The 26,262-nt window shown below is 43.7% G+C and overlaps 1 protein-coding gene across 3 annotated transcripts in view; it reads left to right on the top strand.

Annotated features, from left to right (window-relative positions):
• luzp1 (leucine zipper protein 1) overlaps nt 1–26,262 on the top strand; it is a 49,108-nt gene that overhangs the window by 9,910 nt on the left and 12,936 nt on the right. Inside the window, exons 2-7 of one of the 3 annotated variants that reach the window (XM_037125169.1) lie at nt 7,514–7,576; nt 12,146–12,198; nt 20,775–21,122; nt 21,253–23,548; nt 24,413–25,005; nt 25,109–25,282. In XM_037125169.1, coding sequence (XP_036981064.1) covers nt 20,991–21,122; nt 21,253–23,548; nt 24,413–25,005; nt 25,109–25,282 — 3,195 coding nt within the window. In that variant the 5' untranslated portion in view covers nt 7,514–7,576; nt 12,146–12,198; nt 20,775–20,990. The remainder of the gene's footprint in view (nt 1–7,513; nt 7,577–12,145; nt 12,199–20,774; nt 21,123–21,252; nt 23,549–24,412; nt 25,006–25,108; nt 25,283–26,262) is intronic. The other 2 variants (XM_037125168.1, XM_037125170.1) reach the window with 2 other exon arrangements.

Raw genomic sequence — 26,262 nt, 5'->3', positions numbered from 1 at the left:
GCGAGCCATGGCGAGGCCATAAAAGTGCAGCTTGTACAAACCCTTTCATGGCAGAGATTTTTTGCAATCGTGATAGAACTGTAGTAAAGAAACATACAGGAAACAGGGAAAGAGAGAAGGGAGCGTGACATGCAACAAAGGCAGCAAGGATGCCCCACTAGTGACTGTTTTACTTGATTAACTTGTCAACTGACTTGAAAATGGCCTCAGCTTCCCAAAACCTGAGGTGATTTCTTCAAATTTTGGCTGCAACTAACTCATTTTTCATTAATCTGCTAATTATTTTTCTCAATCAATTAATCATTTTGGTTTATTAAGCATGAAAAAATGTTGAAAATGTTTGACCCAGTTTCCAAAAGTCCCAGGCGACAACGTCTTGTTTTGTCGCACTAACGGTCCAAGTCCCTGAAGTTTATTGCAATGCGAGACCAAAGAAAAGCACATTTAAGATCCTGTTTTGCTCAATTTATTGAATAACTGACTAATCGTCTCTCTACTTCACCTCAGTTTGAAATAGTCTGAGTCACTGGAACATCTCTGTGTTGACCTTAATACACTGGATCACTACGCAGATAGCATGCCTACTGTACTAGGCTGAAGCAGAGAAACACACACAGCGACTCAGACTCTGAGCGAGTCATCGGCTCCCCTCTGGTGGTCCCTTCATCTGCCCTGCACTTCTTTTCTCCCCCTCTCTCTGTGCGTCACTGAAAGTCAACTAACATTTGGATAACAAAGACGCCATTTAACCAAAATGTCATCATTCACCTATTCGTCCGACACTTTCTTTTTCTGTTGTGATCGCTTTGTCGGTCGATGTGCGCTCATCATCGAACGGCACATTTTAAAGTGTCGTAGCATCGAACGTCCAACTCGCCCACGGTTGAGTTGTGTGTTTGTGTGGGCCTATATGTGCGTGCATGTGGACACAGGAGCCTCACAGGAATCCCATAACCCTCCTGAGTGGCTCATTTGTGCACTGTGGAACATTGTGGAATACCAGGCATATTTTATGATCCAACCTTCAGCCGGGCTCCCTCTTTTTCTCCCAGCGTCTGGGTTTATTTGTGAAACTAAGCCAGTCTTGGCCATCCGGGCCCCCCTCCTTCCCTCCTCAGCAGAACATTTAAACATTTTAGACATGTAGCTGATGCCTTTATTCACGGTGCGGCATGCCGCTCAGGCCAATTTGGCTGAGGAACAAACTTGAGGGCGATGATTGACACGGTTTTCTACAGGTTACTATGTGGGTAGATATGCATGTATATGTGTTAACCCTCCTCTTGTGGCCTTGACAAACAGGCCCACCACATGCGGTGATGTGTTTTGACTGCCGGGGCAAACAAGGGTACAGCAGCGCTTGATGCCCGCGGTAAAGATTGACTCCCGCCCACCCACTTGGACAAACTCGCTGTAGTTTTTACCTCCTTGTTTTCACCCTCTAGTCATACATTTTTCCCCCCTCTCTCCGTCTAAACCTCAAAAAAAACTTTCCTATTTCAACCTCCTGTTGTCTTAAACGCTCTCAGCCTCTCTCTCTCTCATTCCATCTCTATTACGGCCCCCTTTCCTCTTTCTCTCTCTAGGTGTGGACTGCACAGAAAGAATGCGGTTAAATTAGCGCTTTATCTCCCATGCCAGCCAGCTGCATCTGCACTCCCAGCCATGCCAAGCGTTTGAGACACAATTGACCTTAAAAGGAAACAATAGCGGCCTATCAATTCTGCTCTGCCAGTCAAGGAATGGCTTGCTGCTGCATGGGCAGGGTCCGGCTTGCGCGCACAACACAAGGAAGTATTTGGAAACTGAACTTTTAAACTGCCGGGAAATAAGAAAGTTATGTGTTTCTTGTTATTTTAATAGGTGTGTACTGTGTTTACAGGGCCGTAACCAGGTTTTTAGAAATACCAGGGTCGTGAGTGTGATTCGCCCTGACACAACTCTACCCCCCTCAGAAAGTTTTGATCAGGTAACTTAATGTTATTCTCATTGTTAAGGTCTAGATGCCATTTTAAAACCTGCACCCTTTATTTGTAGGCATAAAGGGTAAGAGTTGGGAATCGAGCCCCCATAAAAAATTGTTGGATAATTCTAACTAAGAATAATAATGATCACATCAATAATCATAACATTTATGTTATATCGTCATATAGTGAAACCATGATATTTTCTGAGATGGTTGTCCTACCATGAAAAGCTCATGAATTTGCAACTTGCATTGCAGGAAAGAGACGCATGGCAGGAAGAGACTTTTGAAGTGATATGTCCAGTCAATGCAGCAATCTAGTTTGCTAAATGACTCTCTTGGTTTGATCACAGTGCATGGATCCACTAGTCAATGAGGTTATGTGAAGTTTGGAAACAGAAGTAAGAGGACAATAGATGCTGTAGTTTCCTTTGTCTAAAAGTATATTGTGGGCACCTTCAAATTCAATCATGATATAAAGTCCTCAGGTCTTATGATCTATAAATTATGACCCCCCTTTTTTCCATCCAGCATCTACTTTGTATGTGTGACCTCCACACCCAGCTCCACAAAGCCCCCAAAGTTACAGAAAACGTGATCCTGTCTTTAATAAAGGTGCAGCATGTAAGAATTTATTTTAAAATGTGAAACTGATTTTTTATGACATACGTCTGTTAGACAAAGCATCAATCTGGAGACACCAACTTGGGCTTAGAATTCTGAGGGGAATTGTGATAAGCACGTTTCACCACTTGTAGACATTATACCGACCAAGTGGTGTGTCATATTAATCAATAACGCCAAGAAAATGTTGTCTACAACTCTGTCATACCATCATAATTGAAATCACAGACTCCTTATTAGTTGAGTGAGAATGTAAAATGCTCTGAAATCACATTTGTCAGAGTTCCCTTTTTGCAGGCAGGCTGAGTCTTGTTTCATTAAAGAATGGATTTGACCTTTTAAAGACTCCTTACATTTTGCCTAGTTTACACCCCAGGAGGTTCCTTTTATACTTGAGTGATTAGGCAACAGAGGTGCTCCATGACATTGCAAGTTGTCATATTACTGTTGTTGTGTGAATGAAAAATAGTCGACACTAATCTGTGCTGTCAGCGCTAAGCGTGTGTGTGCGTGTGTGTGTGTGAATTCCTCAGCTGTTGTTTGAAGGAACAGGGAGGGCTGAACGCTTCAAGTCATTAGATATTAAGACAGGTTCTGCAGGTTCACAGTGAAGTCAAAGGGGTGGATGGTTTTCCATCTGACAGCTCATCAGCTTGTAGACAAATTCTTACCCCACCTTGACGCTAAGCTGGAATGCAAATAGCAGCAGGAGGAATGCTGCGCTTAGGCTTCGGTGGCAGCGAGTGAAAAATTGATCTCTTCCTCTATTCTTCTCTGGTGTTCCCTCCTCCTTGCTTTTGTTAGCTCCCTCTGTCTGGATCCCTGCTTCCTGTCTCGCCCCATCTTTCTCCTCACTGTGTATCTGCTCCCCTCTCTTTCCCTTGTCCTTCTCTCTCTCTCTCTCTCTCTCTCTCTAGGCATCCTGTTCACTGTGTTTGATTTGGGCATTCCTTTCCTCCCCGAGCAGACAAAACAACCCCAGACCTCTCTGAACTGCAACCCCCAGTGTGCGCGTGCACACACACACACATCCATACACACACACACACACACACTCTCCCTTCTGCTAATCACACACAGGAAATGGACTCCCATGCAAACGAGGCCCGCCTGGCCGGTGGAGCCCAGGATGGAGTTTCAGGGCCTTGAAACATTCTCCAGTGGAGGAAATTGAACATGATCTCTCTCTTCCCCCTTCTTTCATTCTCTCTCGTTTCCTCTCTTGTTTTACCCGACATGGTTCCTCTGCCCCTTTTTCTTTTGACACCCTCTTTTCCACGCTGCATTTAAATGCATCCAGAATGTGCGATTCAGACACAGTTTCTCCTCCTTGAAAGTGTTGACGAATGTATCATTTTAGGTGCCATTTAAATGTGATATTCTGTATTTTGAGATTTTTACCGTTTAGCTTCGTATGGTCAACATCTCAAAATGTGTGTTAAAATCATTAAAGGATCAGTTAACCGAAAAAGGAAAAGTCAGTCATTATCTATCAAGTTCCCCAGGAAAGCAATGTTGCAGCATTCTCTGAAACAATTGAAGTAACACCAAAAAAAACCACCAGAAAAACCAGCATCCAAGTCTTTACAGTCCCCCACATCCCAAATTGATTTGATAAGATGTTGTTTACACACTTGACAAGCAGTTGAGCTCTTGCCCTCAATCCAGATGGTGTGCACGCTAATGTGTTTCGCTCAGCAGCTACAGGGAAGATTTTGGCTTTAAAAGGGGTGTAAATAACATCTATTCAAATCAATTTGCGATTGGCTTCTGGAGACTTGGATTATGCTGAAAGAGATGACTGGAGCCATATGGGATTTATTTTGTTCCTGTTGTTTTTTTATACTATGTAATATAAGCCTTTCCACTTCAGTAGTGGCAAAAGCTGAAACACTGTTTTGCTATGAAGGTCCGTAAATGTTTTGTGGACCACGAAACCTCACCTGACTGCATCAGCATGGGGATGACTGGATTATAATCTAATTTAGATGTTTGGGTTGAACTGTTCTTTGAAATTTAAACCAGCATCTTTACCTTTCCCATGCAATTAGAAATAGTTTTGCCATGCTGTTGGTACCGGTCAGATCAATGTTAGGCTGATCTTTGCCAAAGTGGACTCATGCATGGCCTCACATGCGCTCTATGTGTTTGCAAAGTGTAAGCCTAAAAGCATAGCCTGATAACTTATCAACAGCCTTCTATGATGTGCGTGATACATACTCAGAGGTAAAAGTTGCACAATCAAATGCTTATATAGCCTGACAAAGGGGGGACAGGACTTTCTGCTCAGTTTGACACATCAGAGTTTGTACTTTCAGGCAAGGAATATCTTGTTGCTATGTGATATAAGCACGCTGACTGGACTTGCATTGCGGGTGAGAACAAGAAGTGCCAAATATTCCAAATTGATAAATATGCAAACGGGCATTTCAGTGCAGACTTGTTCTGACAGATAATCGCATTCCATATCAACGCAGATTGTACAGGAACAGCAGACTTCCTCATTCTGTACAATGCAAAGCATACTGAAGTGTTTGTTGTGGAAAGGGACGGGACACAAAGGATATTTTTGGATTGGATTTGGTCTTAAGTTGCTCTTCACAGAATACCAATTTATTGAATCTACAGGCTAAAGCATAAAAAAGTTCATGTGTTTTACTTTGAGCAAAGGGATGCACTGATACCTGATTTAAATTTATATCTGCCATCTGAAATGATTAAAGGGTAATGGCTTCTTATAAGCATCTGTTTACAAATCACAAATACCAGAAGCATTTTGTATTGGAGTTAAAATTCAGCCTTAAAAAGATATTTGGGTGGGAGAGTATGACAGTATCGTATATCTTTACTAAGCTGACAACTGTCTTTTCAGAGACAGATAAAAACCTTTTAAGGAAAAGCCACCTCAGACTTTTCCAGTTTATTCTGCTGAGTAACGTAATGAATCCTCCCCGACCTGACATGCTGTGTGCGTGAGTGGGAGCGAGGGATGAGAAGGAGACAGCTGTTTTCTGTTTCGTTCGGTTACGGGTTGGATAACTGTCTGAATGAATAGCCCCCCTACACACGCACGCACACACACACACACGCGCGCGCGCCAGAAAAACATACAAACACAGACAAACATGTGGTCGCTGGTCACCAGGGTAATTGGCGTCTTCTGGATCGCTAAGAATGTGTCGAATCTCATTTATAAAGTCTTATATTTTAATTAAACTTGAGGGTTTATCGATCACACAGTGCATGAAAAACAGCTGCCAGAATCGCACATTTGGTTTAGTGCAGTGCAGAAGAAGCGCTGTTGTGTAGCGTGAGAACGTCAGATGATTCAGCAGAAATCCGTGTGCTGGTGTCACGCCGCTGCCTTCGTGAATTTAACATGACGGCGCTGAGAGCAGGGGAGCAGGGCATGTCTGCTTCCTGTGAAGAAAAGATGTGTAGGATCAAACGGAAGGTGTGACAGACGGGAGCTGAGAGTGGCAGGAGCAACTGAAAGACCGATTCTTTCTGTCCATCAGTTGCTACTTACACAATCAAAGTGTCTCTGAGCACTTCACCTGCCTTCACTCTCTCACCGGCATGAAAGAACGCTCTCCCTAAACTGTTACAGATGACTATGAAATGTAAACTTTATTAGTTTGTGCTCAGTTCAAGTTGAAACAATTGGTCAACAATCAGATGATCATCTATCTTTAACACAATTTTTAGGCCTCAAATCAAGTCATCCCATCCTCAAATAAGATGATATGCATGTTGTCTTGATCTTTTTGTGGTGAGTTTAAGATCTTTGAAGACATCACCTGATTGGAAGGCTGAAGAGGAGGAAAACACATGACACAGACATCTATAGTTACATGTTGACAGCTTGCAGGCTGCATGCTTATTGACTCAGATACTGAGTTTAGATTTTAAATTTTTTGAGGCAATTAAGTCGGCGATCAGTGTATAATGAATACAATCGTTAGTTGCAGCACTAAGTGTTTGTATGCCAGTTTGTCTTCTCTGTTTTCTTCTCCGTACAGTAATTCTTCATGCACAGGTGTCAAAACAGTTTCAACTCAACCTCAACCGCCTACTTACTTGCTTGTTCTTTGGCTTTTAAGCATCCTCCTGGTCCTCATCATCAGCAGATAGCTTAGTTCTTATGAAACTGCAGATTGTTAAAATGTTCTTCATTCTGAGCTCATCTTGGACTTTTTGGGCTAAAACATGAGCTCAGTGGTTCATTCTTTAATATACGTCCTTTTGTACAAGGGTGTCCTGTTGCTGCTTACTGTTCACAGGAATGTTCTCTTTCTCCTTCAGCCCCCCATCCTCCTCCTCCTCCTCATTTATCCCCCTCCCCTCTACTTCCCTCTCCCATCCTTTAAATTCAGTCCAGACACCAGTCTTAAATCTGGATTCTCTGTGCTTAACCAAACATATGGAATGCTACTGTAGTGGAATGCTCCAAGTCTGGGTTGTTTTCTGTGTGTGTGTGTGTGTGTGTGTGTGCGTGTGTGTTCGTTTGTGTGCGTTTGACCACGCACATGTTTTGAAGCAGATGAGAGCCTCTAAGATGATGATGATTATGATAATGGTGCGTGTGTGTTTGTGTGTGTACCAGTGCCTCCCCAGAAGAACTGAATAGGGCCTTCTGTTGTCGTGGCCAAGCGCTGCTTGTCTGCTCATGCATGAGTCTATTGCAATGCCTCCGAATGCATCTCATATCTGAGCAGTTAGCTCATTCTTAGCCCGTTAGCTTGACTGTGAGCATTCTCCCCCACAGTGAGGGCATTGTCAGCCCGGCCACAGGCTCGAGGTCTTGCCAATTGCCAAGCATAACAATGGTGAAAGATGGCATTAGTGTGTGTCTTGATATTATGATGACCAGTGAGGCTTTTTACTAACCTCATGCCTTGCTTGTGTGTTTCTCAACCACAGAATGGAGACTTTGGGAAGAGGAGATTAACAGGCAACAGACAGACAGACTGATGCATCTAAAATGTAAGTTGTGCCTCAGCGCAGTTTGAATAATGTTGATGCATTTCTGCTCTCTCCTGTTACTGCGCATATTTGTGGTTGACCAAACTTAATTAAAGTATCCCTAAGCCTTAAATCCAGCAATAAGACATTTTTAAAATGTTTACATATTACCCTCATATTGTTTTTTATGCATTATGAAATGTATTTATTTTACTCCAGACATTTGTTTTTTATGTTACTTAAAGGAATGATTAAACAAAATGTTCCCTCTGAGAGTGAGGAACTGAAGAAAACTGATACCATAAGTATGGAGGTGAAGCCAGAGGTGATTAGCCTAGCTTAGCATAGAGGCTGTAAAGAGGAGGGGAAACGGTTAGCCTGGCCAAAAAGTCCAAAAATGCACTTACAAGTTCCTCTAAAGCTGTTTTCACGTTTACAGCAGCAGCGTGACAACAACTTAGCATAATGCTAAGCTACGCTAATGGCCATCCACCTCTGTGCTCAAGATCCAATTTGCAGAGGAAAAAAAACAATTGCTGTCCCTGAAAGATCTCATTCTGTCCTTTTTAAAGGAAAAACGTGTCTTCCTTGAACCAAAGGAGACCCTAGTGTAGCTGTTTGTGTGCTCACTTGTATCATGTCACCCAGTCAGACAAGATCGATTCACAGTATTGATAATGTTCTGAATTTCAATTAGTTCCCACCATCTCTTCTTCCCCTCCTCCTCATCATCATCATCCTCTTTGCCCACCTTTTCCTCCCTTCCTCTCTCCCTCCTCCTCCTCCTCCTCCATCTCTTCGCTCTCTTCCGCCCCTCCTCTGCTCTTTGTGAGTCTGTTTCCTGTTGGGCACAAATGCCGGCGCCACACTTCCTTCCCTGTTGCCTGCAGTCACACAGGAGTGGTACACATACATATATACTGTACTGTATATATTCTGTAACATATGGGTCAGTGCGTTCGTACGTGTAAACATTCACGCAGCGCTCAGGGACAAGCAGCTGCTGTGTGTCTGCGTTGGTGCTATCAGGCCAAGTTAGTCAGCAGAGACAGTACATGCGTCACTGTATCAGCTTGTCTACTCTGATGTCTGCTCATACAACAGCTTAAGGTCAATATGTGGCCAAGGCGTGTTCTGTGCATCTCCGCCGGGCTGCGTTTACACACGTTTATTATTGCGGATGCTGGCTCACATCCTGCTTGAGCTGAATTCATCCTAAATAGTCCAGAACTCACAGAGACCATGAAATGCTATCGTAACACAGGAAAAGGAGCTTCTCTCATCCATGTCCTGCCACTGAAGTCTCACGTCTCACTCGTATTTAGGTTTCTCATGATCAGAAGTTTGATTCTTGTATAGAGGGATGTCACTGACTTATCTTCCTATCAAAAAGAACAGTTTGGTATAGTGTCATTTTTTGTGTGTGCGGCTCAAGATATGTCATCAACATGGCGGTCACGTTGGCATGGAAAGGTTTTATAATCAAGTCAAGGCCGGGACATATTGACAGCTGCAGCAGAGATAGTTTTTAGAGCTTCACAAAATGTCTGTCGTGGGTTTCAGTGTTAAATTAGTTCAACAGTCTTGTACCTCAACAGGTTTACGTCAAGCTGCGACTGACTATTCTGTCTGAAATAAGATCTCATGGTGGTGCACCGGAAAGGGCCGTGGCATCGCCGCTCTTTCTAGCATGTGCCCATGAGAGTGGCATCTAATTTTTCAAATAAGCACACTTACCAAAATGTCACACTTCTCCGTTTAAAGTGCACATTTGCATGGGCCTATATTATTCTTTAAATGTGGGTGGCATTGTCTGTTCAGCTGTGTTGAAACCACTTGTGCTGAAAACAATGTCTCACTCAAGGTCATTTCAGGGGGTATTCATTCATCCCAGAATCTATGCTGCATTTTAAATTCAAAATGCTCTGCTGTTTCTGTTCACATCTTAAAGTACACGAAAGTGCCTTTTAATGTTTGACGTGAAATGTGATAAGCAGCTCAGCATATCCGTCTTTTCGTCCGTGACGTTACATAATTGGATATCTTCTTCGTTGACTTACAGTACAGTCTGTACAAACTGTGATTCAGCAGCTATCTCTGTCTCTCCTCTGCTGTACACGTTCATCACTTTGCCTCCTGCTACGTCTCCTGCTCTCTTCCCTCCCTCCATCCTGTTGCCAGTGCTGCATTCCTGCTGCAGTAATCCACTCTGGCAGCTACCTGCTCTGCATTCTGTGGAGTCACTCCCCTCCTCTCTCCCTCTCCTCCTCGTCTCTCTCCATCTTCCTTTGCTCATCCCGCATCATTGCATGCTTTTTGCACTGCACATTTATCCCATCCAATTTTTGTATGCTGCCCCCATCTCTCTCTCTCTCTCTCTCTCTCTCTCTCTCTCTCTCTCTCTCTCTCTCTCTCTCTCTCTCTCTCTCTCTCTCTCTCTCTCTCCCCATCTCTCTCTCTGTTCTGTTTCTTCCTCATCAGAGAGCCACTGAGGTCTCCATTCAGCCGCAGCAGGCAGCTAATGCCAAGGCTCAGGCTGATGAAGCGCTGCCAAGCTCTGCCAACCGAGCTCTGTGCATGTGTGTGCGTGCTCTGTGCTAGGACGGGAAAGCAGTGAGTGAGCAGGATGTCAAGCGGCCAGGCATAAGTTTGAAGGGCTGTACGTTAAGAGCTATTCATGTGTCTATGAATCGACAGTGCTTGTGAGGGTTGTCGTCAGCTATCAGGGCGGTCCAGCCTGGTAAAATCGCCCGGACCATCATCACCGGAGTGGTTGACGATCGGCTGTCATCTCTTCCTCTCTTAGGGGACAGTGGGAAGGACACGCAAATGCAGGCAGGAAGGCAGTAGAATGAGGGATGAGGGGCAAGGGAAGGAAACGGGGGATGTAGCAGCAGGAATGGGGGTTGGGGTGATATTTAAAGGTAGAGTTGACATGAAAGAGGGATGACAGTGACTGATGATAAATGGGGGAGAAAATAGAGTTGGTGAGGAAAGAAAAGAGTGAAGAGTTCTTTATCAGAGAAAATAACAGAATACATAATTTCTGACCATCCAGTTCAATTTCATGGCTGAGTAGTGTCTTTGTCTCAAAAACAAACACACCGTCACCATTACGCTGAAAGGCTACACTCAATTGTTTTTCAGGACGGTGGTGAAAGAAGTTATTCTGGAGGCCTGCATTGACCACATTTAGTTTACTGCATGATTTCTAAGCACTGCTTTGACACAGACTTCTGCTTGTTTCTGGCCCTTTACATTCTTTAACCCAGTCCATCTGGGATGTGTAAGTGGAGAACGGATGTGCGGTAGCGTTTTAACCATAAATCTCACCTCACTCGTCTGATAAGCCTTGTTAATGCATTCGTGCGCTCTGTGCGTAGATACATTTCTCACATTTTCAGCGTTTTCTGCAGAAGCTCTCCACCAGTGATATTCTCCAGGCACGTCGCGCAGCTCTGCTATCTACTGACTGTAAATGAAGTGCTACGTTTTTATAAATGTTTGTTTAACAGAGTGAGTCTAAAGTCAGGTTTTACAGGTTCAAGTTCTGCTCTCAGCTTGTGTCTTTGCTAAAGCTGCACACTTCTCGTAATTTGTAAGTTATTTTATAAGAAAAGCATTTACTTTTGTCACTGTTTGCCAAATCCTGTAAGAAATACTGGGACTATATCCCATCAAAAACAAATCACTATTTTACCAGGTTTAATTGAATTTTCTCAGGATTTTGCCATATCCTGCTTACTGTCAAAGAGACGAACAAATGAGTGTGACGCAATCCATCTGCCATTTTCCCTCCTTATCTAAAACTGTCTCTTAACCTTTGTCTGTCTGCCTCGCCCTCGTTCTGCCTGACTCATACTTATTCACACAGACTGTGAGATACCCTGTGTTGACTCGAACAAGTGTCATCATGTAGTGATGTTTTCTCTCTTATCAGTGTGAAATAGTGACACGCACGCATTCCTTCCTGGGCAGTTCATCATTGCACACAACTGCAAATATCCGCATGTACTCATTCAGTCGTATAAAGTTTTCGCTGACGTCTGCTGACACCTGAGAGCGCTGGAACAGCTGTTAGACTTTGCTTTAAATAGGTAGCTAGTGTTGGCCCTGGCAGAAAATGCTGCGTTAATGGGAGGTCAAAGCGTTTCTCCTCAGTTAAGTTTTTTAAATGTTTTTGAACTCAGCAGGAGTTTCTTTTTTTTTTAACCCTCAACCAGCATATGCAGATACAGATGTTTCTGCAGAAGGCTGATATCGCTCTCTGTGTTGGGCCATTGCATTTATTTACCAGCCAGACAGTGTTTTTGTTAGTTAATTAAGCAGAAATGTAGATTTGTATACTTTCCATCCTACAATATATTTAAGCCTAGTAGCAGTTTTTTGCCCGGTAGAGTCAATGCATGGACTTTTTCAGTCAGATGTCGTTTTTGGGAGCTAAATCTAGCGTGTGAACATTTGATTTCTCTCACTGTTTTGTGACTGAATTACTTACTTTTCTTTATTTTCAATTCATACACTACATATCTCATATCAGTCACTTTATCAGTGTTTTAAAACTGCATGTGTAACCTTTTTTTGTTACAGTTTTGGCTGCTTAGTCCTATATTCTGGAACTGTTGGACTCAGAATACAAGCGAGTGAGTGATGATATTTGAACTACATCTAAAACTGTTTGCACTTTGGCAACATTTGTTGAAAAGGTGGAAACAAGATTGATTTACATTAAATTAGCTTCTAATCTGGATTTGTGTTACTTTCCTCTCCGTTGGAGACAACGAGTTTGTCGTAAAGTGCCCTTTTATTTTTCTTTCTAGTTCTCGCTCTTCTGTGATCATCCAGTCTAATCTAATCACAGCTCATATAAATGTCAGAGTGCGGTAGTGCAGTTACTTCTCCTCCTGGAGTCTTCCTGTCTGTCACTCCACAACTGGGGCTTTCTGTGGTTTCAGTCCACAAGATAACAAATCACTCTCACACATAAACTGTGCATATGTCAATAAAGTTTACTGACCCTGTCTGAAATTCTAACAGTCTAGCTTTATTGACATATTCATTATTTATGTTTTGTGTGTGTACAGAAGTGTTAATTCTAGATGTGAACATTTGATTTTCATTGCAGCTGCTTTAACAAGATTTCACGCCTGCACGTGGCTTTTATGAACACATGACTTTTGTTCATAACTCAGAAAGCGTGACAGATTCATTGCATTTATTTCACCCGGTCTTATCGCACACTGTGTGTGCAGTCTCTCAGTACCTAATTTGTTAGATTTTTTTACGTGGTGATCATTAACATTTTACAGTCTCTCCCATATTTGAAGTGTCCATGTGTTTTCTGTTATCTGCACAACAAACACACATTTAGCAATAAAGCTCCATTCTCATTCCCACATTGCATCGCACTGATGCAGTTCAGCACAGTTCTGTAACGCAATCTGCTCCCCTAATCAGGCCCTCGCTCCTGTTTGCCCCTGTGTCGTGTAGGGAGTGTTTTGCATGCTTACAGTGTCAGCGACCTGTGACCCCCTAACACAGAGGGGCAGCAAGCGGAGGACATGCTGGAGAGGAATTGGGCAATATTTCATGGAAACACAAAGACAGGTCACACAGGACATAACTCTGTGTGTTTACATGAATGAAAAGCAAAACTAGTGTTCGTTTGAGGCACTTATGCAAGTGTCCCCTGCACTTATTTAGAAAGCATTGCATGCATTTAATTAGGTGTTGTTTTTATAAAGTGTATAAAAATACAGCATGCCTTTAATGTTGTCATCGATGCAGTGATTACTTCTTTGGAAATACAACTTGCAGAAACTTTACCTTCTCCAAAAATGTAAAAAAAAAAAAGAAAGAAAGAAAGATAATAAAAAATTAAATAGAAAATCAAAATATGTTGCATTGTGCACTTCTGTGTCAGTTTGCTTGATTATGGTATCCTGTGGAAACACTTCTCGAGATCAGTAGATTAGTTTCGAGAAAGTACGAGGAAGAGATTAATGACATCACCTCTCATACATCTGCAGTACAGCTCGTTCAGGGTCAAGAAGTTTGGACCGCAGACATACTTTTCTCTTGTAAGTGATCTAGTTGGATCCACTTGTGTATTAGTCACATTAGGGCTGGGACAATACTGGAACTGTTAACTTTGACACATATATAACCATAAGATATAGCAATATTTAATATCATGTTTGGTAGCATGTACACATCTTTGTTTAATTTATCAGTTAAGACAATACACAGTACAGTAATACAATAGGACTGATAGGAACCCATTAGGACCCCTTACCATCAGCTGTCATGCCAGGAACTTTACATTACAAATTACTGTTTTTTTGTGCAATTTGGCCGAACATTCAACTAGAGAAGTAGTGGGAGGATGTTCAGAGTAGCACTGAAATGTACCGAGTGCAGCCTCCAACCTTTTTTAGTGAGCATCCATCCGCCGAATCCCTGCCTGCCCTGTCATGTTCTGTGTTTCTCTCAGAACTGATTACACTGACGTTGATCTAGGGCTCCTTTGCTGAAGATCTGCCTGAGGACCAGCTAGCAACTGACTGGTTGTATTTTCGGGTGCTGCTGTTTTAAATAAAGCACCTAATATCCTTCCCCTGCAACCGTGACTGTGGCATGTAATCCGGTGTGTAGTGCTGCTATCTAAACAAGAACATGCTCTACTTTACTGTTATGCCACAAAGCCGAGCCGGAAAAAAGCTCTGAGGGCTTTGAGTTTGATTCTTTAAAGTTACATGTGCAATTAGGTCATACGCATCCATGCCATCATACTGATCAGACACTTCCCATATTTACTTTTCTCTCATCTCCTTATCATGCCCCCTTGTTTAAGCAGGGTGCTGGTTTTAAGCCCCAGCAACAAGACTCTTGATGTGGACAGACAGGGGAGGAGGAGGTGGAGGAGGTGGAGGAGGAGGAGGAGAGACCTAGAAAAGGCTCTGGGTTACTGGGATAAGACCAGAGAGAGGACTGTTACCTTCCAGCCAAGCTTTCATATTAAATCCAGCCATGTTGTAAATGAATAAATGTTGGCCATGGGCATGACCTTCACTCTAAGCTTCACCTTTGACCCCGCTGGCTTGAAGGTGTGTCAGGTTTGACCATGTCTCACTCGACTTTGTGGGGTTACAGAAGAGCATTGTGATTGAGTTTTTACCTTGCACCTGGACCTGACCGGTTGGTGGACAAATCTCTCCATCCATACTCCGTTTTTAATATGATGCTTTTTTTCTGACTGCTTACAAATGCAGACCTCATGGAGCCTTACCACCAGAAATTTAGGGGGGGGGGCAGTGTCGCCAGTAGTTCATCCGAGACAACCATGGGATGTGACGAATAGCGGATGGATGTATTAATTAACATGCATGCTAATGTTAAGGATGTCTGGAAGTATGTGTGCAGTTATGGGTTCATCATTTGAGGAGCAGTTTTGTTACATAAAGTGGGCATAAATGAGCCTTAACTTACTGTCAGAGTTGTCCTCATTGGGTAAACCCCTGGGTTAATTTGTCCTAAGACTTTTGAATTAATGCTAAAAACAGTAATTTGCACACACTCTTGATTCTTGGCTGATACTGATGTTTTGCCAAGCCAGGCAGCTGTTTTCTTGCCCAACAATTGACTTGTTCCTACACCGCCGTCTTCTTTTTTTCTCTTTTGTTCCTTCCCGCCCTCTTATTTTGGTTTTGTGACTCCCTTCGAGTGCTCAAAACCATAAATAGCAACTTGTTCCTCTTAAATTGTAAAATTAGTTTAAACCGTTAACAAATGACAGGAAATAAAACCTCATGAATGGTAGTGTCCATGCTGAGCATTTCCAGTCACTGGCAGCCAAGAGTAATGGAGTAACAACTCAATTCTTTTATTTTGCTTCCAGTCAGGGTAGAATTTCCTGTTGTAAGAGAAGAAAAGAAGAAGAAACAGACAAACAGTGTCAGTACGGAATAACTTTAGGTTAAGTAATTGATGCAGTGACAGGCAGATAGCATCTGCTTTGCCGTTACAGTGGTACTGCGGTTAACTGTCCTCTCCCATAAACATATGTACTTTTATACCAGAGACAACATTTTGTTTTAGCCAATATGTCAACACACTTCATTACCAATACTGCAAGTGGTCATTCCCCCTTGGATCTTAAGGAAAAATCCAAGAAGAGGTATCCCCATCCCGTTTCATGCTTGTTCTTTGGCCATTTTTTCGGCTGAAGTGCAACGCTGCTGCCATTTCTTTACCGTTTTTTCCAGGAGCGACGCAAAGCTAAGAGGGTGAAAAAAATGGAGAGAAAAGTAACATGACAGCACAGGAAACGACAAACCGAACATTATGGGATGCCGGCTTTCTTTTTCTTGGAAAAATGGAAAAATGCAGGCCAAGCATCAGGTCTCCACCATCTTGTGGCTTCCAGTGCTGCGCCAGCATCCATCCACAGCCGTCGTCCCTCCACACACACACACACACGCACACACACACACACACGCACGCACACACACACACACACACACACAAACACACACAAACTATTTGTCACACATTCACACACGCAAACTGGCTATAACTCCCTACATGAAGATGTGGTCGGGGGATTTTGATTGGCCGCCGGCCCTTTATTAACTACCGTTTATGAGGCAGAAGAGCTTCAAACCCATAAGTTCCAACCTAACGTCAAGTGCAATAGAGAGGGGATTTTTTTTCTTTTTCTTTCCTTCTCTCTTTCATGGAGGGAACAGAATGTACTGAAGGCAACAGGCAGGCAGGAAGAGAGTGGCTAAAGCCCTAATGATATGGTGTATGATTGTAACCTTAGTGTGTGTGTGTGTGTGCGTGTGTGTGTGTGTGTGTGTGTGTGTGTGTGTGTGTGTTGTTTGATAGCAAGCAGAGCTGACGGACCTCTTCAACAAAGTTTTACTTCCAAGTCTGTTTGGTGGTCCTGATCTCAGCTAAACTGACGCCCCTCTGGCTTCCCTTCTCCCTCCCCTCGTCTTGCATGAATCACTGTCTGTCTCTCCCACTGAATCTCATGTGTGTCAATCCTCGTTATCTCTTTTAAGATAAAAAAAAAACACTTACACATATAAGTCACTCACATAGCTAAAAAAATTCACCTGTAGCTGGTGAGTTAGATTTTCCACAATTTCCACATTTCCGATGCCACATCACCTACAGCAAAGGACAGTTTATAGCAGAACCAGGTTCAACTTGTGATATTATGACATTTTATATGCACAAGGTCAAAGGTCAACTTTGACAACTCTTAAAACCAGATCTTAATTAAAGTGCTTGTAATGTAGACATTGCCTTAAGGACCCTATTTTTTTCAGTTTGTACATCTACCTTTCTTTCTTCACCCTCCTCCGTGGTCACTTCACCATCTTCAGCCTCATAGACTTATTAGAGTATAGGTCATCTTAAGATAACTGCACTCTGGTAGCACACACTTTTGCTGGTCAACATACTCTGTGCCCTGATTCTTGTAACAGCGGCAGTGGGTGTGCAGAGGTTAGCAAAAAGGTCAAGTGGGGGACTTCCTATCCAGATTTGAGGAAGTGGAAGTCATACGGTGGAGTCAGCCAGGGCTTTGTTTAAGCTGTTTTCTGTGTTCTCTTTGATTTTTCTTGGGTTGTGTGTTTTTGGTACAGATATTGATCGAGCTTAGGTGATACACTGCTGTCAGATGGTCCGAATATTCACAGAGGTTTGCCTCACAGTCCGGATGACGTAAGTCGTGGCAATCAATGAAATGTCTTTGACTGAAATCAAATCTCGACTCTGATTTGTCCTGATTTGCCTGATGTTTGAGGCAGGCTAAAGCAAAACCTCAGAAACATTCTCTATCCTGCCTGGGCCCTGGCCATAAAACTCAGACAATGCCCTGGTTAGGAATGGGCTGGGGAGAGCCTGTCAGTGGCCTGGTTAAGAGCAGACGAGGCAGAGCAAGGGACTGGCAGTGCCCTGGTTAGTCCGTGATTAGGAATGTGCCTGCGTAAAAAGGGGTCAGTTTCCCGAGCTCCTACCCCCCTCCAGGTTTCCATAACTGCCAAATGAAGCACAGATTAGGGGAATGAACCTCTTCCATTCCTCTGCCTTTCTGTTTTCTTGACCAAACAGCTCCACATCTTTTGTTTTTCTTACCACAGTCTTGAAGACAAATAAACTTTGAATATCCTCCTGATTCATTAGCATCCAGGTGTGGAAAATCAAAGGAATACAGGAACCATCTGCATTTGTAAGCACTTATCTATGTGGGTCATGCTCCTAAATGGAAGAATTTCATGGTCTAAGATTAACTCCTCCATCATTTCTTCACCTCTAATCTCCTTTCCCTCTACCGCCCTTTCTTCTCTCCACCTTTCCATCTCACCCGCCACCACCCTTCTAATTCCCTCCTGTCTTGTCCCGAATCTAGCTAATGAGGCCCACGGCCCCTGCGATAAGTGAATCAGGTATGTTGATTGGTTTGGCAGAGGCGGGCCCTTGCCAGAGCTGCTTTGCACGCACCGCCGCCCCTTAAAAGCGCCCACTTGGCCGCGCTGGTGTGCGTGTCTAAGAGAGATGGAGGGGAGAGATGAGGGAGGGAGGTAGAGAGCTGGCAAAGAAATAAAGGGAGTATGAAAGGAGAGGTAGGCAGCCTGCCAAGACAGGAGTAGCCGGACCCAGCAGAATACCATTATTAACCAGAACGAAGCTTGACCAGAGTTTTTGGATTTCGGAGATCACGTACAGGCCCCAAGCCTAACCCTAAGATATCCAAAATATATGTTGAAGAACAAAATAGATGGACTGAACTTGAGGGATGTCTCTAGTCTTGGTGTCTTTTTCAGTGGTTACATATTTCCTGAGCGGCATAGTGCCGTGTGAAGAGCTGTCATAAACAGTTGATCTGTAGGTATTCAAATTGTTTTGTGCCAGTGAGCGCTCTCTGCTTTTAATAGATATGTGGTAAAGAAAAAAAAAATGTTTCAGTATTTTTACTCCCCTGGAACAGGATCAGTCAGGACAAGTTTGAATCACTGCAGCCACCTCAAGACAACAGAGAAAGAATTGGTCTAAAGCTCACTTAACAAGCCACAGCTGGGCAGATCTAATGCAGCACAATATGACTTTACTGACAAAGGTGTTTTGGCATTCAAGTGGACAGCTAGGCTAGCAGTTTCCCCTCCAACAGTTTCTCTTTATCCCTGCTCCCTCTTTAGTCACTGTAAGCTGCAGTGTTTCCTTTAAGTCTTGTACTCCGAGATGAGAAGATTACCAAACCACTAGACCCCATCAAAGTAAAGAATAATTAAAATGCTACAGTTAGAAGCTTTGAGTCCACATTGTACTTTTACATAAAGTAATCGTTGCCATATTGACTTTGAAAGCGTGTTGCCATGGTTTAACGTTCAACAAGACAATTAATGAATTGTGGGAAGAGTGGTTTTGGCTTTTTTACACCAAATCAAACGATAGAGAGTATATGAAACTGTGCTGGAGTTAACCATAATGGCAAGTTATACCATGTAGTATACCATAAAGCCATGTAGATAAAAAGCTTAAGCTAATTTACTACATTGGTTGATGTTTTTACAGCTGTGTAAGTTGTGTAATGTAAAGAAAAAATACAGTAGTCTTTACATGTGGTGGTTTGTAGCAACCTTTGAACATGGTGCTGTAGACGAGGGGAGAGACGAGGCATGGAGCGGGTTGTCTCGGGGTCGATAAGTGATGATGTGTGCAGATGTTATGTCCTACCCCCCGGTCGATACTTCCCCTCGCGGTCGGGGGGGGGAAGGGGATTAATAGGATTTAGGAAGAGCGGGAAAACCCGCTGCTACCTGAATCATGCATGAGACGGAAGCTTCAGCTGTTCGATTTGTTGAGGCTGTGCTGACATCAGTGTGCTACTAATCTCTGCTCTCATCACACAGAACCATGTTTTGTCCACAGATGGGTTCTGGCACATTGTAATGGCTATATGATCCAACCTCTGACATAACTCTACTGGCTCACACAGCTCCACTTTCCCTAGTTTTGTGATTTTGGTTTTCTTAAATGTCTGATTAGAGCCAATTTATTCCTCCCTAGTGACCATGAATGGTGTAGTGTGTTGTGACGGGCTTGTGATGTAGCGGTTACCACAGCGACAGCTGTGTATGTGTGCAGATGGGGGTATGTGAAGGAGGCCGGTGTTATTGAGATACGCTGCTGTCAGCAGAAACAGGCAGGCAAGCAGATCGATGTTGGATACAACAGCAGGGAGGTGTGTGTGTGTGTGTGTGTGTGTGTGTGTGTGTGTGTGTGTGTGTGTGTGTGTGTGTGTGTGTGTGTGTGTGTGTGTGTGTGTAGGCATGTTCAAACCCTCTTGCTCCTGCACACATGTGAGAAGTGCCACCCCCATCTCCTTTAAAGGACAGGCAAGGTGAAATACATGGTGGTTCAATGGCAAAAAGGAAGGTGCAGCTTGTCATGATGATAAATGGTTCCTTTGCCACAGGTTTAGAAATGTTTATTTTCATAAATGAAAGTCCTGGTCATGTTTGTTGTTCTCATAGAATGCACTAGGCATGGGACAATAGAAGGTTTTATTCACAGATCGATAAAAAAAAAAAAAAAACACTCAATCAGTTTATCTTGGGGAATTTCCTTTTTAGGGATAATCGATAATTGAGATACTCACGAATATTCATGCGGATAAGCTTTCTAGCTCATTGACATACAGTCTTATGTTGATTTCCTGATTTATTTAGGCATGACTTGCACATTGTATCCCCTACAATTCCAAACTAAAGAAAAATGACAGGAAGATGAGTGTATCAACATTTATTTGACCTTTTTTGGTGCAGGAAGACCTTATGATTCGTGATTACTCATTTAAGATTCTTTGACTCATTGTTTTCCATTAAAAAAGCTATTTGTAATATCTTTTATCTCAATCTTATTGGCTAAGATAATTGTGACATGTAATTTGCATATTGCCCCATGCCTTAAATGCACCCAGAGCATGTGCAAGTGTACTTAATTTGTACATGGATTGGTGTTTGGCTTCATTTAGTCCTGTCCTGTGGTTTGGGTCACAACAATTAGATGGTAGTGTAAAATGATACTGTGTTGTGTGCTTCAGCGTGCAGTCTTGCTCCTCACTTACGGACCTTTTGAGAATGCAAATGACTGTCATTGGCAAATTGTGGATGACTAAGTGTTATATCCTCTCTCCCTCCTACAGATGACAGATTTGTCTGCTAAGCACTGCTGTGAGGAAACTTCAAAGTCTTAAAGTGACGGTCCCAAAGACAGCCTGCTGAGAGAGAAGAGATTTTCCCCTAGAGCCTGCGGGGACTCATTATCACTGCCACACAAATGTGGACCTCCCAAACTATAGTCATCAAATAATCTGAAAAACTAGACAAACACAACAGGTAGAAAACAAGGATTTGAAGCCATGTCTGACCATAAAGACATGACACATCGCCACCTGCGGCACAAACTACAGAGTCTCAGCAGAAGACTGGAAGAACTGGAAGAGGCAACGACCAAGCTGCAGAAGGCTGAGGATGAGCTGCTGGACCTGCAGGTCAGTACTGCTTGATTTCTGTGTGTTTGTGTGTGTGTATTCCAGAAGTAAATGGGTGGAAAGAGACGAAACAGATATCTACTGCATGTATAGATGTATAAACTGATTGAACACTCTCTCTCCTCCACAGGACAAAATCATCCAGGCAGAAGGCAGCAACTCATCTCTGCTTGGTGACATAGAGGTCCTGAGAAAAAATCTCCTAAAGATCCAGGGAAAGGATGAGGAGGTACGCAAAGCTGAGGACCTCTGCCGCACAGTCAGAGAGAAACTGGAAGAGGAGGAAAGCCTTACAAAGGAGCTAAAGACTGAGATTGAACGTTTACAACGGAGGATGGCCGAACTGGAGAAACTGGAAGAGGCTTTCGGAAAAAGCAAGTCTGACTGCAGCCAGCTCTGCCTCAGCCTCAATGAGGAGAAGAACTTGACAAGGAAGCTCTCGTCTGAGTTGGAGGCCCTCAAAGCTCGTTTGAAGGAGGTGGAAGGGTCTGAGACGAAGCTTGAAAGAGCAGAGCAAGCTTTGGCAATGGAGCTTGAGAAACTCAAAGGATTCACCCAGACCTTTGTGAGTGAGCGTAAGAGGCTACTTGAAAAGCAGAGAGAGGACGAGAAGATCATCCTGAAGCTGACAGAAAAATTGGAGCACCAGAAGAACCGGCTCGGCATGTCCGCCGACCCCGGTCGCACAGATTTCATTAGGTCACGAATTGAAGATGAGCTTTCATCCACAGGGCTTCTCACGAGTAAACTGGCGGGACGCAAGAAGAGCCTTGACTACTTGAAGATGGCCGATGACAAAATCGGTCTTGTGAACAAATCTGAAAACGAGAAGAACAGCGGTCTGGAGGGCTCGCAGGAGGAGGACAACAAAGTAAAGGAGCTGACACAGGAAGTAGAGAGGCTGAAGAATCGCCTTAAACAGCTGGAGATAGTGGAGGAGGATCTAAAGAGCTCGGAGTCCAAAAACGATGAACTTCATGAGAAGTTCCAGATGGAACGAAACAGGACTCGCCAGCTTAGTGAGCAGGTGGAACAGCTCAGGACGCAGCTGTGCGGAAAAGGTGGAATTGGAAGAAACGGAACCAGTAATCTGGATAAACATGGCAATGGGAGCACTAACGTTTGCCCCAACAGCTCTGTTAAGGTGTTGGAGAATGGCAAAGCTGACAATGAAGAGATTATTGTGAAGGGAGGTTTCAGACAAGAGAAGCCCAAATATAGGAGTGCAGCAGCCGTCTCAGAACCAAGTTCCCCCAAACACAAGAACAGGGATCTCTCTCCTCAGCATAGGAGAGAGACCAAGTTGAGGAGCAAAGAGCTGAGCCACTCAGAGGAGAGCTCCCCAAAGTCTGTGAGGAGAGCCCTCAGTCCCGCTCACAAGAGGAGGACACCCAAAACCCCAACTACTGCAGTTCTATCTGATAATGGAGTAAGAGACACAGGACGAGGAACTGAGGAAAAGTCCAGGGGAGCCGCTTTCTGCTCTGCAAAGACTCCTTCTAGTGATGTTAAAAAAGCGTCTGTTCTTAGTCGCTACCCTCCAGCAGCCAATGACCAGAAGCCACTGAGGACGGCTCACAAACAGGCCGATGGGGAGACTAAAAAGAGCAGAGTAGAAAGAGTAGAAAAGTTCTCAAAATTGTACGTTGGGAGTGATAGCGAATCCAACAACTCTGATGTAGTGCCTGAGAGTTCCAGTAACATCAACAGTATCTCAGCTTTAGAGAAGGACACAGCGTCTGCCTCGGATCAGGAATCAGCAGAGCAGGTTCAAGAGGCTGCCCCTGTATCTGTCGCCTCCACCCTGTCCAAAGCCAATGGATCCTACACAGCCTACAGATCCCTTGTCACTCCACTGCTGCCCAACGACCAAGGATCAGAGGGTCATTCATCTGCCTCTGAAACAGAATCTACTGGTTCAAGGCCCTCTGAACCAGAGCCTGTAACTGAGACGACTACTACAACCGTAAGCAGTAGGACTGCATCCTCCAGATATCCCAGATACTCCCATGTGCATGACTCCCATTCAGAGGGTTCTTCTACCCGGAGCTCGTTCGATGAGGAGCTCCACAGCAGAACACTGTTTGCTGAGGGGGGCCACCCAGGGCCAACGCACACTGCATCAGGGATTGAGATCCAGCGGGTGTGCAGCCCACGTGAGGCACTGAGGTCAAAAGCTGTCATCAAGCCCGCAATTGTCGAGATTGACAGGAAGGAAATGATGATTTCTGAACCCTTGTCTACAAATGGCAAGCCCAAAATCTCCACCAAACCCGTTGTAACCAGCACTAGTAAAATGACCAGTAGTATAACCATCTACCCCAACGACCCAAACTCCTCCAGAACCAGCAGTCGCAGCAGCAGTGTGTCCAGCGAGCCCTTACCGGTCAAAGAACGCCACACTTCCACCAGTAACATTCTCATAGGTGAGTTTTCACAATTCACAAACCAGTTTCACTCCAGTGGTCACTGCCATTTTACACAAACTGAATAAAATGTTCTGTTAAAATGTTTGATAAAGAAAAAAAATGCATATTCAATTATTCACACAAGCAAAAAATGAACATGACCGTAATGCCATGTGAACGATCAAACACTACCTGCTGGAGCTCTGTCTTGTCAGTGTGCGAGTCCATAGTTCAACACTTTCGCACATATTATGTTAGAACTGGAGTTGTATATTTACTAAGCAGTAAAAATGCTTGTTAACGGAAAGTATAATGCATTTGATTTTCAAAGCCAACCTCCTTTAGCTGTACTCCTGTTAATTGTAAATGAAGCATGTTTTTTCAAAAGTTAATAAAAGATAAGCCACGTGTCTAATGGGTAAGTTCACCCAAAAACTAGTCATATATATAGTCAGTCATATATACTTGCCTCCATGCACATTAGCAGTCACTTCAGACAGGGTGCATGCTAATACCTTAAGCTTATCAACTGAGATTTCTACTTACAAAAGGATGGACTTAACATATTTTCAAATCGATTTGATTTAGCAGCTACTGTATAAAATTTACTTTGTCCACCATCTTAATTTCTAGATTTTTCATGCTAACATTTAACTGCTAACTCTAGGAGCATTTCACACAAAGTACAGTACAGTCTAATGGAAATGTTAGAAGGTTTGCAGGTTTTTGGTCATAATCTGCCACCACCATCCATACAGCCATTATGATAGCATGCAGGACACTGCCTTACAGTCTTGTCTATAAATCTATATCTCTATTTTAATGAAATATATTTCTATGAAATTCTTACAAAATGTGTGATATGATTTTACTTATCGCCAGGCCCCAGCAGTGAACACCATGGCAGCATCTCCGTCCCGTATGAGATCTCCATTCCCAAGAGTGAGATCACCTTGCGGTCGTGCCAGGACCAGGACTGTGGGGTGGATGACCACAATGATTCCTCATCAAGGTCCAAACTCTACAACACCTCCAGAGTGGAAACCACCACCAGCCACCTCTGCTGCCAACGCAGCAACTTCAGCCTCCAGTCCCCGGACACTAGCGCCGCAGACTTTAATGACACTGAGTCAGGCTTCGAAAGCAGCAGCAGCAGTAGCACCACCACGGTCACCAGCTGGAGACGCCAAAGACAAAGCCAGTACTCCCAAGAAGACAGTTTACCAGACATGAAGAATGTGACTGTGAGGAGCACCTGGAGGAACCGGGATCCGCCAACTGTGGATGAGACAGGCCAGGGTAGAAGAGGGTCAAAGACGCTGACTGATGGCGGGTCAGAGGACGAAGTAGAAGCCGCAACAACGTGGAGGGCCTACCGGGCAACCACCTTCGATACAGAAGAGTCGATAAGCAGGGGAGTAGGAGCTGGTGGAAACGCTGAGGCACAGAAAGGGGCCAAGCCGTCCCCTGCAGAGGTGAGATAATGAATAAATGTATGAGAAGGAATAATAGATAGTAGGGTAGGGGGGAACAACATTAGATGTCATCTTTATCTCTTTGTGTTACTCCCTGTCTCAGGTATACATGCGTAGGATCAACAGCACAGTTCCCAACACCAGAGAAGTCGACGAATCAGGGCTTCGCCGGGGAAAGCGCTCACAGTCTCCCACGACGGAGGGAGGAAGCGTGGGAAGGATCGTTCCACACGCACCTGTTACCTCTCAGTCTTGGGGGCGATCATACACGCCACAGGTAGAACATCCAACATGTGTCTCTTATGAAATGTGCTCTTTTTAAATGATGGTGGCATGTAGAAAATGTTAATATAAAGTTATTTTACATGCTTGGAGTATTTTTAGCATTTTTTACTAAATGGAATGATTGTCTTCCGTTTTTGTCTATCACTTTTTGTCTCTGTTAAAATGGCAAATTTCTCCTAGAGCTGGGGTTGAAGTGTATTTTTGTAGGGTTTTGTGTACATTTAATATCAGATATATTACCTGGGGGTCATGGGAGACCGCTTCAAACTTTTTTGCTTACAGCTTCTTGGAAAGGTGGTCCTCGTGTCTGCTTTCAGCATACATTTCTTAAAGTTTTCTGGCAAAACCAAAGCCTGAACTTACACTGCAGACTGTGGCTTCTAAATGACTCTGCCTTGTTACACAGGTGAAGGTATTATCGCACCAGTCTGCACATTATTTTGTCTTTAAGATAAAAGTCCAGAAAGCACAACCGCAGGGCTGAGCTCCTGGTGTGTCCACTTTGCATGAGAGCCCAGCTTGTATTTTTCCCTGACGCCAGGCTCTGCGACTTCAAGCTTAGCACAGCAGTTCTGTAGGCCCCACTCCTGCTGCCCCAGTAAGCACAAAGAGAAAAGGGTGGGACAAAAAAAAAAGAGAGAGAGAGAGGGAGGATGGAAATGAAAAAACCTCAACAGGGGGAAAAGAAGGTTAGGAAACCTCAAGGAGAAGAAAATAGCTTTCTTGTATTTAAATGTGCCACCACATTTACAGTCTGTGCCCCTGCCAGGCTGAAGATAACTGTTCAAATACTCACCTCCACGTAAGTTGTTTGTGATGCACAGACATGATTCTTCTTGCACAAACTGTTCGTGCATCTGTTTCTCTTATTTTTGTTGCTTTTCACATGAAGGATGGCAAAACTTTGGCACAACCTGACACATAACTTCCTCAACACTTAAGACCTTGGAGCTTATAAACAACACGTTTCTG

Source organism: Acanthopagrus latus, chromosome 16 (genome assembly GCF_904848185.1).
Source record: "Acanthopagrus latus isolate v.2019 chromosome 16, fAcaLat1.1, whole genome shotgun sequence".
NCBI lineage: Eukaryota > Metazoa > Chordata > Actinopteri > Spariformes > Sparidae > Acanthopagrus > Acanthopagrus latus.
Note: the sequence above shows the minus strand (reverse complement) of the source record. Positions and strands in the feature narration are given on the sequence as shown.